We start from the raw sequence: 15811 nt of genomic DNA, 5'->3' as shown, positions 1-15811 counted from the left end.
TTAGGTTCTATAACTAAGAACCTATAGGCCTTACTGTGACTAGCATATCCCAAAAAGATACACTCAATACCCTTTTCACCTAATTTTCTTAACTTAGGTTTAGGGACTTTAACTATAGATCTACAACCCCAAACTTTAAGGTAACTTAAGTTTGGTTTCCTTTTCTTCCACAATTCATAAGGGGTTATATTAGATTTCTTACTTGGTACCCTATTCAAAATGTGACAAGCTGTAAGTAAGGCTTCACCCCAAAAACTTTTATTTAAACCAGAATTAACAAGCATAGCATTAATCATTTCAGTAAGTGTCCTATTCTTCCTTTCTGCTACACCATTTTGTTGTAGTGTATAAGGGGCAGAAGTTTCGTGGACTATGCCTACTGATTCACAGAAATGAGGAAAGTGATATTCACCACCTCTATCTGATCTGAGACATTTAATGCTTGTTATACATTGGTTTTCTACTTCAGTTTTATAAATCTTAAATTTTTCTAAAACCTCATCTTTATGACTAAGTAGATAAACATAACAGTACTTAGAATAATCATCAATAAATGTAACAAAATACTTTTTACCTCCCTTTGTGGGAACACTATGTATGTCACATACATCACTATGAATTAAATCTAACAAGTTAGAAGTTCTATCTACTTTAGGAAATGACTTAGTGATTATCTTGGTTTGCATGCATGTTTTACATCTATCTACTAAGTCATTTTCATATTTAGGAATTAAGGTTAACTTAACCATATCATTCATTTTCCTAGTATTTACATGTCCTAAACGAGCCTCCGCCAAAGTTTCATTTTCATTTGCTGACGGCTTTAGAGTAGTGAGAACATGGACCACTTTGAGTGATGTCAAAATGAAGTGCAACTTCTTCTGCCAGCGCTTGAAATTTCCTTTGTCGAAACGTTCGAGTTTGACAAAGTCTTGGGTCATTTGACGAACTGAATAAAGTGCCATTGAAACAACAGTAGAAAAATCTTGTCTTAAGATTGTTGGAAAATTTGTTGAGGGTACTGTTGATGATAGAAAACAGAAACTTGTTGCTTCAAGGCGTGATATCACTTTTCTTAAGACAAGATTCGCCCCCACTAGTAGTATGCAAAGGGGATCCGCGAATTGCCTCCAAGATACAATGAAGCCTAGTAGGGAAGCCCTACTAATGTTTGATGACGCGTAGCACTAGCGGAATCAAACCCGAAATGCCCTTCCGAAATCTCAAGCCTTAGAGAAATCTCTAGATTCTGTTTCTGCAGAAAAACAGTATCTAGAACAGTAAACAAAAGAAAAACAGTATGTAGAAATACTTGGGGATTTTTGTAGGAGTGTAGAAGAGTGTAAAATCAGTCAGAATTGCCAATTCGATTTCTATTTTAAATGACTGAAATTTGCACATATTTTATAAACCATCTGGTGTCTTTTCAGTGTGAAAAACACCTCTACAGGGCACCTAAAAAAGCGCCAATAAAGCGCCACTATGCGCGCCCTATAGCCCATTGCCCACGCCGCGCGCGCGTGCGCGTGCGCGTTGCACCGTCCCGCGGGTCCAACCATGGGTTCAACCCAATGTGCAATTAACAAGAGTTAGAAAAGGTAGTGCTTTATAAGCCCATCTCTTTCTTTTCTCTCATCCGATGTGGAACTATCTTTTCAACTACACTTCTACATCCTTTTGTAAAAGCAAATATTTCCAAGAAAACATTTTCTTTTTCCCAAACGCTTTTGATAAAACATTTTCCAAAACACTAAAACATGTAATATACATGATTTTGAAAATGCAAAATCACTAACAACATCATACTTCTCTGTTTCTTAACCCAGTTCTAACTGTGGATTTAGGATCAAGGTTTTTTTTCTTGAAAGTTGCCAAAAAACTTTAGAAACAGTCCTCACAGAAAACAGATTTTTTGATGGTTGATATGATTGGAAAAAAGATGCCCGTCGGCGGCATCGCACCAAAGTATCCTAGGGCATTGCACCACTAGGTTTGATCAAGGCATCACACCAAAATTGCAGGGGAGGGTATCACATCTATGATTTTTTATTTTTTTTATTTTCTTTACATGGCAGTATCACTTTTATGGTTGTAATCACAACCTTTAATTTTTCATTAATACGCATCCTGCATAGGGAATTGCTAGCCTCCATCGCAAAAGGCATTTCACAGCTAGTCTGTCGCATGTCAGACCCGCCCCCTCCTGAATGGAGACAAAAGCTGTTGTCTTCATTCAAATGGTGTCTGGTCTCACATGCGACAGACCAGCCGCAAAATGCCTTCTCCGATGGACCCTAGCAAATCCCCCCTGCATAACACATATAGACTCAATTCTAAAGACTTTCTTTTGACATGTGCGGGAGTTTCCTTCCCAAATTGGAAGCCAAATTCCATGCAAATCTTGAGTTGCCAACTTCTCCAATTTATGACTCAAAAACAAAAGTGAAACAGTAACCATGTAATCAATTGGGAAGGTGGAATGCTTCATGTAAGAACATTAGCACCAAGAGCCAAAAGAATGACCTAGACAAAGAGCTAAGATCGACAGTTACAAGATTGTTATTAGCTAAACCGATGGCTCTAAGGTCCAAGCAGGAGGTAAGATTAGCTGGAATTTCCCCTTCCAATGAATTCCATCTCAGATTGAGATATTGAAGTTGGAAAAAAGGACCGATATCTTTGCAGATTCCTCCATGGAAGCTGTGTTGTTTCGGAAATCGATAATCTTAAGGAAGGTGAGATTTGCTATAAAGGAGAAGTGGAACCTTCCAAGCTCTTCGAAGTCCAGTTCATAAAATTAAGAGAAAAAAAAGCCAAGCTCTTCGAAGTTGGTTCTAAAACCATGACCCTTTTGTGCAGACTACACGTTGTTCCTTGGCACGGGCAGAAATGAAAGTGTCATCAGTTATTTGATTATTGAAGGCAAGCAAAGCGAGTTGATCATTTTTGTTCCCAAGGGGGTGGAAGATTGTGGAATTTTCATACTTGAGAGAGGGAAACATGGAAGATATATGAGCAAAAAACCCTTATATGTGAGAGCTACATTGGGCTGTTCAAACTTGCCTGAAGTTATGTATTATTGGGGTGTCGCTCTACTCAGGCCCTGTTTGTTTTAGATTTTGAGATTGGATTGTGAGTGCAAAAATGGTTATTGGACTTAAGATTCAATGTAAATGTGAGTCCATGAATCAGTTTTAGACTCACATTCGGCTCTCAAAAACCAAAACAAACCGCCTATGGATCGGAGTTTAAGCAGTCGAGTTTGTCAGCAACACATTTTTCTGTTGAAATTTCCAAATTGGTCTACCTATGAAACTATCATGATCAGAGTCAAAGGTGCCTTACAGGTTACATGGGGTTTTCTTTTGGATGTTCAATTGAGGGGAGTCCACGGGTGCAAACCTTTTTACATTTGATTTTATAAAAGAGTAGTCCGGATATTGATTACTTAAGAGATTTTGTCAGCTTTGGCATATGACATAAAAAGGTTGGCTTTTAATTTTTTTTATTACGGAAATTACCCAAAACCACCACATTGACAAAGCTTAATTGGAAAAGGTGATTTAAAGAATGGGAAACTGATATCCTCATTTCCATTTCTTGATAATGGAACTCCTCTTTTTGTTTTACAGTTTCTTTTTAGTTATAGGATTTTCAATTCACCATATGCTACGAACAACGAAGGTGTTTAATAAAATTTAGGAATCTTGTTATCAAAGCAAAGGAGTGTTCTTGGGGTTCGTCTGCAGTCCCTAAAATTAATAGGTTGGGTTTCTTCCATGACGGGTTGAACCTTCCTTTCCTCTGATCTCTCCACCATTTCCAAGAGTTCTGGCTACGAACAACCAAAGTGTTTAACAAAGTTTAGGAGTGTTGTTATGAAAGCAAAGGAGTGGTGCTACCATTTTCCTAAAATAATAAGGGATTTACTAGCATCCATCGCAGAAGGCATTTCAAGGATGGCTTGTTGCTTATGAAAGCAGCCACACCAGTGCACTTTTCAGCAAATTTTGTCTTCACGAAATGCCTTCTGCAATGGACGCTAGCCAATCCCAAAGAATAATAATTAAAATTGCGGACTTTTTGGGCACTCTTGGTATCGGAAACAAAAAACGCTATGTTGGGTATATAGTATAACCCTATATATGTTCTAATATAAGCCCAATAAGATAACGGACCGGTGTAGTGGGCCTACATGGGCTAGAGTCCGTTAACCAGTCAATAACCCTTGTGTATCTCTATATATAGGGGCTGGAGGCAGCAAACTAGGTATTCCAAACTAGATATCTAGGGTGTAATGCTTCAAGCAACCTTGCTTGAATTAACACTATACTCATAATCCGATCAACTTTTTGTAATTTTTAGCCACTTCTCACCCTCATCTCAATCAAGCCTCTCAAATGTCTCTCCTTCTCCCACCCGCCCATCCCTGCTTTCATCACTTGGAGACATTAATTTATCAAGGGAAAAAAAAATTCCTGGCAGAGAATTTTTTGTTTGTTTTAGTTTCTCGTAAGAGATGGGTGGGAGAAGGAGGGATTTGGGAGGGCACGATTGAGATGAGATGTAGGTGAGAAGTGGCTAAAACTCATGGAAAAGTCAAATCCTGTTTTGAGTAGACTTCTCACCACTTTGAGAAGCTAGTTTACTGATTTTTAGCCACTTCACTTGCTCTACCCGTCTCTCACCACTTGGAGACACCAGCTTATCATGAAAAAGAAAATTAATGGTAGCCAAACATGCCCTTAAGGTTTTTTTTTTCAGATTTGTTAGAACATTGTGTTTCCATGTGGTCTTTCTCTATTTTCAATGAATATTTTCTCTAGCCAAAAAAAAAAAAAAAACAAATTCAGAGTCGTACTCTCATTTACTAAGGCCTTATTTGTTTGTTTTTGTTTCGTGTAGGTGTTGGGGTTCCACGCAAAAGCAAATAGTCCCACATCGGTAAAGTGATGGGGATGGGGCTGGGTTATAAGGGAATGGGCACCCTCCCTCTAACGGCTAGCTTTTAGGGGTGAGTTGTACCCGGTAAAGTGATGGGGATGGGGCTGGGTTATAAGGGAATGGGCACCCTCCCTCTAACGGCTAGCTTTTAGGGGTGAGTTCTACCCGGTAAAGTGATGAGGATGGGGCTGGGTTATAAGGGAATGAGCACCCTCCCTCTAACGGCTAGATTTTAGGAGTGAGTTCTACCCGGTTAGATTCCCTGCAAATGGTATCAGAGCTGGGGCATGGTAACTCCTGGGAAGATCTCGAGGTAAAGTGATGGGCATGTGTTATAAGGGAATGGGCACCCTCCCTCTAACTGCAGGGAATCTAACCGCCCATTCCCTTATAACCTAACCCCGTCCATTTCCCTTATCCGATGTGGGACTATTTGCTTTTGCATGGAACCCCAACATTTAGGCCTGTTCGTTTTAGATTGTGGCAACCAATTGTAAGCCCCAAACCAGTTATTGGACTCAAAATTAAACGTAATTCTAAGTCCAATATTCTGTTCGGAGCTTACAGTCGGTTGTAAGTTGTAACAATCTAAAACGAAAAGTTCCATAGGATTTTGAGAATCCATTTTGAGCCCAAAACTGATTTAGTAGACTCAAAATCAGAATCGATTCTCAAAATCCAATTGGATTAATAGTTATGATGATGAGATGGAGGTGCACAAAATCGTTTAAAACATCTGATTTAGTAAGCTACCGAATGGAAGCGAATTACAAGGTATTTCGTATTTGAATTCATTAGCTATGAATTTCTAGGGTGCTTGTTACCATTCAAGGTGAACGTATGAATCTTTAAAGACTAAAACAAAAGCTAATATTTCATGCCAATCAATGAGTGGATGGCCGAGTTTTCATGACACTGGAGTGCAATTTAATTTAGGTGAAAAAGATCAGTTCAACAAAGAACCATTTAATCATTGCATATTTATGGAGCTTTCAATCATGAGAAAAGTACGGAATGAAGGCTGATGTTTAGTGAAAATACGGATTGCGGGCACCTTTTAAAACAAGAACAAAAAAGGGCTAAACTTCGAAATCGGGTGGTCAAAAGACCCTGATACCCTTCTGACATCGACAGAGTCCTCCTTTTTCATTACTGCCTCTTAAATTGGCCCGATTCACGAGGCTTCTTTTGGTTCATTTAAATGTGTATTTGAACCGAGAGAACCTTGGGTTCGTTTCTATCTTGGCTGTCGGAAATAACTAGAGACAGATGGATCTTGACACATGTTGGAAAACTTTTTGGAACCCCGACGTTATTGTACTTTTTGCAACACTGACGTTATCTTTTCTCACTTATCTTTTGGCTTATAACGGTAGACGTTATCTTTTCTCACTTATCTTTTCATCACATGTCAGGCATCCATCCGTCTCTAGGTATCTCCGACGGCCAAGATAGAAATAATTGGTACGCCAGCGGAAAATAATTGGTTCGCCGATGGAAATAATAGTTACAGAGAGGGAAATAATGGGTACACTGGCGAAAATAATGTGTATGCCGATGGAAATAATGGTTATAGAGAGGAAAATAATGGGTACGCCGGCGGAAATAATGGTTACAAAGAGGGGAATAATGGAAATAATTGGTACGCCGATGGAAATAATGGTTACAGAGAGGGGAATAATGGGTACCCCGGCAGAAATAATGGGTACAGAGAGTGGAATAGGAATAGTACGCCGAAGGAAATAATGGTTATAGAGAGGGGAATAATGGGTACGCCGGCGGAAATAATGAGTATGCCGATGGAAATAATGGTTAGAGAGAGGGGAATAGAAATAATGGGTATGCCGGCGGAAATAATGGGTACGCCTGCGGAAATAATCGGTACGCCGATGGAAATAATGGTTACAGAAAAGGGAATAATTGTTACAGAAAAGGGTATTATTAGAAGACGCCACCGTTTTATATTGATGTCCACGTGTCGTGGATCCGACCGTCTGTTCATATTGCCGACGGCCTAGATTTAAAGGAACCCAAGACTCTGGGTTCACAGAAAGATTTCAATCCAAACCAAACCGACTGTGTATAAAGCCGCTAGCATTCCAAAAAGTTTTTCAACACGTGTCAAGCATCCATCCGTCTCTAGGTATTTCCGACGGCCAAGATAGAAACGAACCTAAGGTTCTGTGACTTCTGTCGGTTCAAATACCAGACGAACCAAAAGAACCTCGTGAAACACGCCAGTAATGAAAAAGGAGGCTGAATGACATTTCCGTTGATGTCAGAAGGGTATCAGGGTCTTTTTCCAACCCGATTTTGAAGATTAACCCGTTTTTTGTTCTTATTTTAAAAGGAGCCCGCAATCCGTATTTTCACTGAACATCGGCCCTCATTCCGTACTTTTCTCTTCAATCATGTAGCTTTTTTTAACTAAAACTTTATTCTAATGGGCATTCTGTAACATGTCTAATTCCATCATGCTCAAAAAGAGGTTCCAATTTCCAAGAGAAGGCCCTCATCATGATTTTGTGTGTTTGTTGGTCCGAGAGAGATAGAGACAGATGTGGGTTGATCATGATGAAAGAAAAAGAAGATGACAGAAGAAACTTTACTGTTTTACTTTGAAATTTTCATTTATTTTATGCCCAAATTATTAATACAAACATTTAGGTGATCTAAGAACTGATTGCATTCTACATATGCATCACTTGATAAGTGGTAGGTCTTTTTGGACCCTTCAATTTTCATTAGATTCTTTTTCTTGCGGAACTTTCGTGTCACGGCGACAAAAAAATCATGTCTTAAGGATAAGTATAAAATATGCCCCCGAGTGAAACTTTTTAACAACAAAACCCTAAAAATTTTAGATGAGTACCAAAATCACTAGTCATTATCATAAAATTAGGGAAATGTTATCAGCACTACTGTATTTTGATGAGGGCACTCCTCACTTTATTAAAAGTACGGTATGGCCCGCACCATATGATGATCCAAACCGTCCATTAGATGGGCCACAGCCTAAATAGGTTGTGCCCCAAAACTTATTTCCATAGGTTGATCCTAACCCTCCAATCTATAGAGCGTTAGGATCAACCCTCTAACATTCAGATCATAGGGCTTATTGTTCTTTAGTTTTGAATCTAAATAATTGAGAAATACTTGACATTGGAATCTTATCAAGATCTTATTGTCCTGCTCAGCTGTTTTTAAGGCAATGACGTCAAGGCTTTAGTTTTTTAGTTCATAAAGAGAAATTGTTCCATCATCCACAAGCGGATGGAATGCACAGTGTCGAGGAGTTTGTCCCTTACTCAGGTTAACAAAACCATTGATGTGTTTTTACCTTCATGATTGTTTTCAAAAGCCAATCACTATACTATTTACGCTTGTTTTTCAACTTCTTCATAATTTTGTATAGCTTGCATATAATGGTAGAAGCTTATTTTAATTTTGCCTATCAAATAAAATGAAATAATATTCAACGGACCAATTAAAATATGTTCACATGTAAAAATAAAAAAGAAATAAAATCTCAAACAAGAGGAACCTAACATGATGCAAATACTATGATTAAGTGTACGTTTATAATTATTAAGAGAAATTGCACCAACATATTAACAACAGGTAAGCTTCTGGGTTGTGACCAAATTATGGAAAACACTTTTCATAAAAATATTCTTTTCTTTGTGCCAAAGCTCAAATATCCTTTTTGTTCTTAAGAATATGAACTATTTCTGTGTTTCTTGAGGTGCACCAGTGGTGGCTACCAAATGGGTCCAAGAACACACGGCATGCAGAAGGAGGCTAAGATAAAAATGAGAAAAGCAAAAATATTTTTTGAATGGTTACATCCATTCATCATTTTTAAGATTTGAGAAGAATGGGTCCAATAGGTGTAACAGCATTAACCACAATAGAAATATAATCGCATGCTAAGTCACAAACTTACAACACAAACTTTAAAATAAAACTGCTAATTGTTTTATAGAAATATAGGAAAGGTATCATGTATGTAGGCATTCTATGGAATGAATCACCCCAATAAGAAACAAAAGAAAATTGTAAACTATTAAAAAACATTTTGTTTCAATAATTATCTCAATAATTAGAGAGGTAAGATGGACCTTCACCGAGCAGTGACACCCTATTTCGTCTCTCCCCTTGGATCCGAACAGCAAGATATATGTCTCTAATCGCATTCATTTCATTTGCAACATCTCCCATCTTCATTCTTTCTCTTGGTGATTCCGCAGAACACACAACTCCAATCCTCAATATAGACATCAAACACTCCTGCAATAGACTTATCTTATCTCCATCAGTTCCAGCACTACTTGTAGCTCTTTCTTCCTCATCTTTTAAAAGGAGTGGGTCAACAACCTCCATTTGCCGTTCAAGCAAAGCCTTCTCAACAAATTTGTGAAGGGTCAGGCCATCCTTAAACATATCATCTGTTGGGCACTTTCTAGTGAATATCTCCAATAAAAGAATCCCAAAACTATACACGTCTCCTTCCATAGACACGCGACCACCTGTCCCATATTCTGCAATTTCACACATCTCTTATACTTTTGTTACGAAAAAAGAAGATTTGATTTTGAAAAGAAAAAGGGGAAATTTTCCTCAAGACAACTGAATGTTCTTTTCATATTTAGAAATCTTGGTAGCATGGAGAGAGCTAGAGGGAACAAACTATGGACTAAATAGAATCGATTCAGCTCAATAAAACAAAGCCAATATTTATTGCCAATCAATTATTAGATGGACAGGGTTTCATTACACTGAAGTGCAATTTAATTTCATTGCTATGACCCAGAATTCAGTTCATCAGGGGAGGGCCAAGCATATTGAGATTTGTTATCATTTCATTAAAGAAATCACAACTAAAGAAAAATTGGATATAAAGCATTGCAATACTGAAGATAAACTGGCGAATATTTTCACAAAAGAATTGCCGGAAGAAAAATTAAAGAAATTTCTTTACATGATGGGAGTACAGCCAGCCAGACAACTTGAATTAAGGCGGAATGTTACAACACATAATTCAAATGTGCAAGGCCCATCCCAAGTTAATCTTCATCTTTTTAGTCTTACAGAGGTTATTTGGTTTTAGGTGTGAGAAGGGCTGCTAGATTATTCATAAGTTGAGACTGGGTTGATCACGATGAAACAAAAAGGAGGTGAAGAAAGAGACTCTAACATTTTGCTTTAAAAAAAATTAGATTTATTTTTACCAAATTATTAATACAAAGGATTTGCTAAGGACCATCTCAAGGAAGAGACTCAACATTTTGCTTTAAAAAATTAGATTTATTTTGACTAAATTATGAATACAAACAAGGGATTTGCTAGGGAACATCACAGAAGGCATTTCACGGACCGTTTTTTTTTTTCTTTTTTTTACATATCAAAAAAATAATCAGCTGAAAAGTGAAAAGTAAGCAGTAACTTCACTTTTCAACATATTTTTTCTTATTCATCTAAGGTGACTGCTCTACATGCAACAGCCAGCCGCGAAATGCCATCCTGCAAAACTCGGTAGCAAACCCCATTTCAAATAAATACTAAAATCACCCGTCATTTTCATATAGTTATTAAAATTATTCTACTTTTCGAGTTTTTATATGGTGCCCGAACCATCTAGCGGTACAGACCTTGATATTTGATCCAACGGCAGACCAGATTTTAAGAGGCTGCAGTTGAATCAAATATCAAGGATGGTACTTCCATCGTACCACCTACAAGGGACTTGACGTTCGGCCACCATATACTTTCTCTTACTTTTCTTACCCTCTCCTTAGTACACTAAGACCCAAAATATAGAAGCCAATAAAGACTAAACAATGGAAAACCTTTTGGTAAAATAGAATTGCTACAATTGTGTTTTTATATTAGGGTCTGGTCCATCTTAAATATGAAACTTCGTGGTGAGTTGTGTGTTGATCTGGTGTGAAACTTACCATTTTGGACGGACCAAAAGCCAACAGGGGAAACCACCAAAAAGTTGGAACTCCATCCCCACAAAGGGCCAAGTTTCAATTCCGTATATCGTCCAACAGTAGATGGGCATCTAAGGACGATGGATAAATTTAGGGGGCAAATTAAGCTATCAACGCCTTTATAATAATAACCCAATTTTTTGTGTTTTTTGTAAAAGAAATTTTAATCAAGGGGGGTGTTTGGTAATTTTTCCTTATTTGTTCTCAATTTTTCTTCAAAATTTCTCAATTATTTTGTGAAATTTCGTAAGTACTTGAAATACTCACAAATACTTACAAATTTTGAGTCCAATAGTCAGTATGGGACTCAAAATAATCTCAAAATCCAAAACATTTAGGAATATTTTCCATTTTAAATTGCGAAATATTTCACACTCATCTGAAAGTAAAAGGCATGAAAAAAGACTAGTAAAACTATTACCTGGAGCGATGTAGCCAATAGTTCCCTTTAATCCAATCGTGCTACTTTGTTCTTTGGAGGACTCAGGAACGATCCTTGAATGGAATCTGGCTAACCCAAAATCAGCCACGTGGGCATTCATGTCTTCATCAAGAAGAATGTTGCCTGGCTTCAGATCACAGTGAGCAATTGGCATATGACAATGATGGTGAAGATAATCCAACGCAGAAGCCACGTCAATTGCTATGTTTAGTCTCTTAATGAAATTTAAGTGGTTCAATCGACGTTGTCGATTCATGTTTGGATGCAACCACTTCTCTAGACTCCCATTCTTCATCAACTCAAACACGAGAGCTTTGAAATCATTTCCTCTAAAATCGATACTTGAACAACAAGTTATGATCTTGACAAGATTCCGATGACGAATGTTTCTTAATGCTTCACATTCGGCCATGAAACTCTTGGAAGATCTACGTAATTGAAGGTTGAAGACCTTCACAGCAACAACATTCTCATCGGGCCCAAGAATTCCCTTATACACTGATCCGTAACTTCCTGCACCTATCAAATTTGCTGAAGAGAACCCATCGGTTGCTTCAAAGAGCTCTGCATAAGAAACCTTCAAATGCCGACCGTCCATAGAAGATGTGGGAGATGGCTTCTTCCTTGAATTTCTTATCCAATAAAGAGCGAAAATGGAACACAACAAGAAAATCAAACATAAAGCTGAACTCATTATTAGGATGATTACTCTAGAAACAAGAGATTTTTCTTGTTTCTCATTAGCTAGGATGGGGCATGCAGGTAATTGTAATTCTGGGATACCACCACAAAGATTGTCATTTCCGATGACTGAAAAAGCACTAGCATCTCTAAAGATACCTTGTTTAGGTACTTCACCTTCAAGATTATTGAAAGACAAGTTAAGATAAGTCAAAGAAAGAAACTGTCGATAATTTGGAATGTTCCCTGAGAAGTTATTGTTTGAAAGATCAAGAACTTCAATAGCTGTTAAGCTAAAAAATGGAGGATTAGTTCCTTCAAATTTGTTCCCTTGCATATAAAGTTCTGCCAAGGTTTGACACTTTCCAAGAATTGGAATTTCACCGGACAATTTGTTCTCAGAAACATCCAGCATCCCTAATTTGTCTGAATAACTCACTTCCCAAGGGAGGTATCCAGGCAAGGAATTTTGAGATGGGTTGGGTAATTTTGGAAAGGAAGAAAGGCAGATAACTTCCTTTGGTATCGTTCCATTAAGGTTATTTTGAGCAAGCATCAACAGTGTAAGATTTTGGCAGTTACCAAGGGTTGAAGGTATGCTACCTTGCAGGTTGTTTTGTTCTAACCCGAGTTGGCTTAATTGAGTAAGATTGCCGATTGAATCAGGAATTGTGCCTGTGATGTTGTTGAATCCCAAACTCAATATTTGTAGGTTGAAGAGATTACCAATCTGACTAGGTATGCTTCCAACAATTTGGTTCTGTTCTAAACTGAGAATACGAAGTTCAGTCGAGAGATTGACTATTGATCTAGGCAGTACTCCCCCAAAACGATTTTGCCTCGCAACCAACAATGTCAGATGACTACAATTGGTCAATGAAGTGATAAAGCCCAAGTCATCATCTTTGCCAGTTCCCAATTGATTACCCCATATTCCAAGTCTTTGCAAATACACTAGACTTCCAAGATTTGCAGGCATCGGTCCCGTGAAATTGTTCATTGCGAAATTGAGCATTTTGAGCCGTGAAGCATTGGATAATGACTCTGGAAAGCGTCCTGTAAATTGATTGTCTGCTAATAATATATGTTGGAGATTAGGAAGAAAGAGTCCTATGTTGGAGGGAAGGCTCCCATATAATTGGTTACCCGTCATGGCAATTACCTTAATAGATGAGACGTTATAAAGAGAGGGAGGAACCGTACCTGATAGTTTATTTAAAGAAAGATCAAAATATTCCAAGCCCTCAATTCGGGTGATGGCATCCGGAATGCTTCCTTCCAAATTATTTTCCATTAGAGAAAGATGGGTGAGGGCTGAAAGGTTCCCCAACGAAGATGGGATTAGTCCTGTAATAGAATTAAAACCCAGATTCAACAAAAGGAGCTTGGACAGAGTGCTAAGCTCTTCAGGAATTTTTCCTGTCAGTTGGTTGTACGCCAAATGAATCACTAAGAGGTTGGAACAACGGGTGATATTGACTGGAACATGGCCTCCAAGAGAATTATGGCTCATATTAAGATGCCGCAATTTGAATAGACGGCCGATTTCTTGGGGTATTTGACCGTTGAAGCTGTTTTCTTGGAGGTGTATTTCCCTAAGGAAGGTGAGGTTGGATATGGCAGGAGATATAGAACCCTCCAATTGCTGCCCCCTAAGGTCCAATACGGTGACCCTTTTATGCCAGCGACCGCAATTGACTCCTTCCCACTCGCAGAAATGAAGAGTATCGTCCCATGAGCTCAAGGCTCCAAGAGGAACGTTTCTTATCCCGCGCTTGAAGGCGAACAAGGCCATTTGATCAGTTTCATTTCCTAGTAAAGAGGCAGTACTGGAAAAGATAAGATTTGCAGATAGAATAAATGAGCAAACCAAGCAAAGGATCGTAGCTAATAGCTCCATTTGGGCTGGAGTTCTTCGTGTGCCAAGCAAATACACGAATTTCTTATTCTCAATGTCGTTCATCTCACCATTCCTGTAATAATATATGGAAAGAAAAGTGCATACAGTTCTTCCTTACCCCTATCCCTACGGCACAAGAACGAATAGCCCTCTAGCTTTTCTCTTGACTTGGGTCGTCGCGTGAGTTAATTCTTGGCCATATGTCATGCATACATTGGATGATGTTGGAGGAATGACGAATCGCCTTGATATTTTGCCTCTCTTAGTCTTGGTCAATGAAAGGCATGGAAAATTCCAGCCGTACACATGAAAAAAACCCGCATGAATCTCAGGTCGAGCCGGGTTTGAAGGCCCGACCCGACCCGAGTTACTTAAGTTATACTATGTATTTTTTTTTCTAAAATTTTGTTACTTTAAAAGTGAAAACTTAAAAGTAAAACTCACACATGCACGCAATCACAGGGACTCTTTCCATCTTTTGTTCGTTTCCCTCCTTTAGCTCTAGGGTTTCAAGTTTCAACTAAATAATAATGCACTAAATAGTTTGTTGTTTATCTCATATGAATATAATCATTTTCATTTGGTAATGCATCAATTTATTCTCTCTGGACTAGTTATTAGTTAATGCACTAAAGAGTTTACAATGCTCGAGTTTTTTTACTTTTATGAGTTGAGTTGCCTTGCCAAACAAGAGTTTTTCTTAAAAAATTGCGTCAACATAAAAAAACCCGACCCGACCCGAGATTTATCATGGGCAGGGCTGGATTTAGGAATCGTGGGTTTTTCGGAAAAAAAACCCGACCCAAGATATTTCTCAGGTAGGGTTGGGTTCTTCAAAACCCGACCGCCCAACCCGAGTTGCAGCCCTACACAAAATCCTTTCAAACATCTGATTTAGTAAGCTACCGAATGGAAGCAAATTACAAGGTATCTCGTATTTGTATGCATTCGCTATGAATTTGTAGGGTGCTTGTTACCATTCAAGGTGAACGTATGAATCTTTGAAGAGTTGTTTAGAACTTTGGTCTTGGAATTCTAAAATACTTGTACTTACGTGTGACATAATAATTTTGTATCTGGACATTTGATTTGGAAAGAAATTATTTCAATTTGGAGCCATTAAGATGAGACATCTATCCATGATTCTTTTTTTCTCATTCTAATTGTTCGTTTAGAAGTTACGATGGAGATGGAGTATAATATAATAATAATAAAAATCTGTCAGACTAAAGTGTTTACTTAATAAGGTATTTAATAGTAAAAAATGCATGGACTTTGACCTTGGTAATTTGAAACACTTGCAATCATCCAATCACCATAGCATTTTGATCCAGTCATCCGATTAAGGCAAATTTTCAATTAATTTTGGGCTTCTCAAGATGACACGCCCATTCATAAACTTTTTTTCCCAATCCTACCGTTGGATTAAAGATACGATGCAGATAAAGGTCCAGCAAAACTTTTTTTTAAAAAAGTTGTACTATTCGGTAATCTATTGGATATAGTTGCTTATAACATAAGAGCCTGTTTGGATGCCGAAAAGATTTTGATTTGGATTTCTCACATTTGCAGCCGTTTTTGCATTGTAATTTGGATCGGGTCAAGTTCTTGGATTTCTAATTCAACAGCTGACAGTGGAAAAAAATCAGATTTCTAAATTTGCTGTGGAAATAAGAAATTGGAAATCCACAGATCTGGGAGTTTCCTTCACCCTCTTAGCTCCTCAACCTCTCCCCTCCACTAGGAAGTACCCCCTTCCCTCTCTGTCTCCCTCTACATGAGCTGCCGGATCTAATCATTTTCTATTCAAAACTCAATTCCAAATCCAAATCCAAATACAAAATGGGA

At 38.1% G+C, this 15811-nt stretch overlaps 1 protein-coding gene across 3 annotated transcripts; it reads right to left on the bottom strand.

Annotated features, from left to right (window-relative positions):
* Positions 1-8837: 8837 nt before the first annotated feature.
* Positions 8838-14128, bottom strand: LOC143851208 (putative receptor-like protein kinase At3g47110). Of its 3 annotated transcripts, none has more exons than XM_077360554.1 (3): positions 13267-14128; positions 11362-13134; positions 8838-9485 (listed from the first exon to the last, which is right to left on the bottom strand). In XM_077360554.1, the coding sequence occupies exons 1-3, from the start codon at positions 14024-14026 to the stop codon at positions 9040-9042; spliced, it is 2979 nt and encodes a 992-aa protein (XP_077216669.1). In that variant the 5' UTR covers positions 14027-14128; the 3' UTR covers positions 8838-9039. The 3 variants fall into 3 exon arrangements, with proteins under 3 accessions (XP_077216669.1, XP_077216670.1, XP_077216668.1); XM_077360555.1 differs by having other exon boundaries at positions 11362-13119; XM_077360553.1 differs by having other exon boundaries at positions 11362-14127.
* Between the last annotated feature and the right edge of the window lie 1683 nt (positions 14129-15811).

The sequence above is a fragment of the Tasmannia lanceolata genome, unplaced genomic scaffold, assembly GCF_043159265.1.
Source record: "Tasmannia lanceolata isolate RefF3 unplaced genomic scaffold, GAP_Taslan_0.1 ptg000018l, whole genome shotgun sequence".
NCBI classification, from domain to species: domain Eukaryota; kingdom Viridiplantae; phylum Streptophyta; class Magnoliopsida; order Canellales; family Winteraceae; genus Tasmannia; species Tasmannia lanceolata.
The sequence above is the reverse complement of the archived record's forward strand: the minus strand, read 5'-3'. Positions and strand labels throughout refer to the sequence as shown.

What these genes read in the sequence shown, in the direction of transcription:
- LOC143851208 (XM_077360553.1), bottom strand. Translation starts at nt 14,026, where the DNA reads ATGAACGACATTGAGAATAAGAAATTCGTGTATTTGCTTGGCACACGA. An exon ending in TATTGGCTACATCGCTCCAG is followed by an intron (nt 9,486 to 11,361) that starts GTAATAGTTTTA and finishes GTGAAATTGCAG; the next exon opens with AATATGGGACAGGTGGTCGC.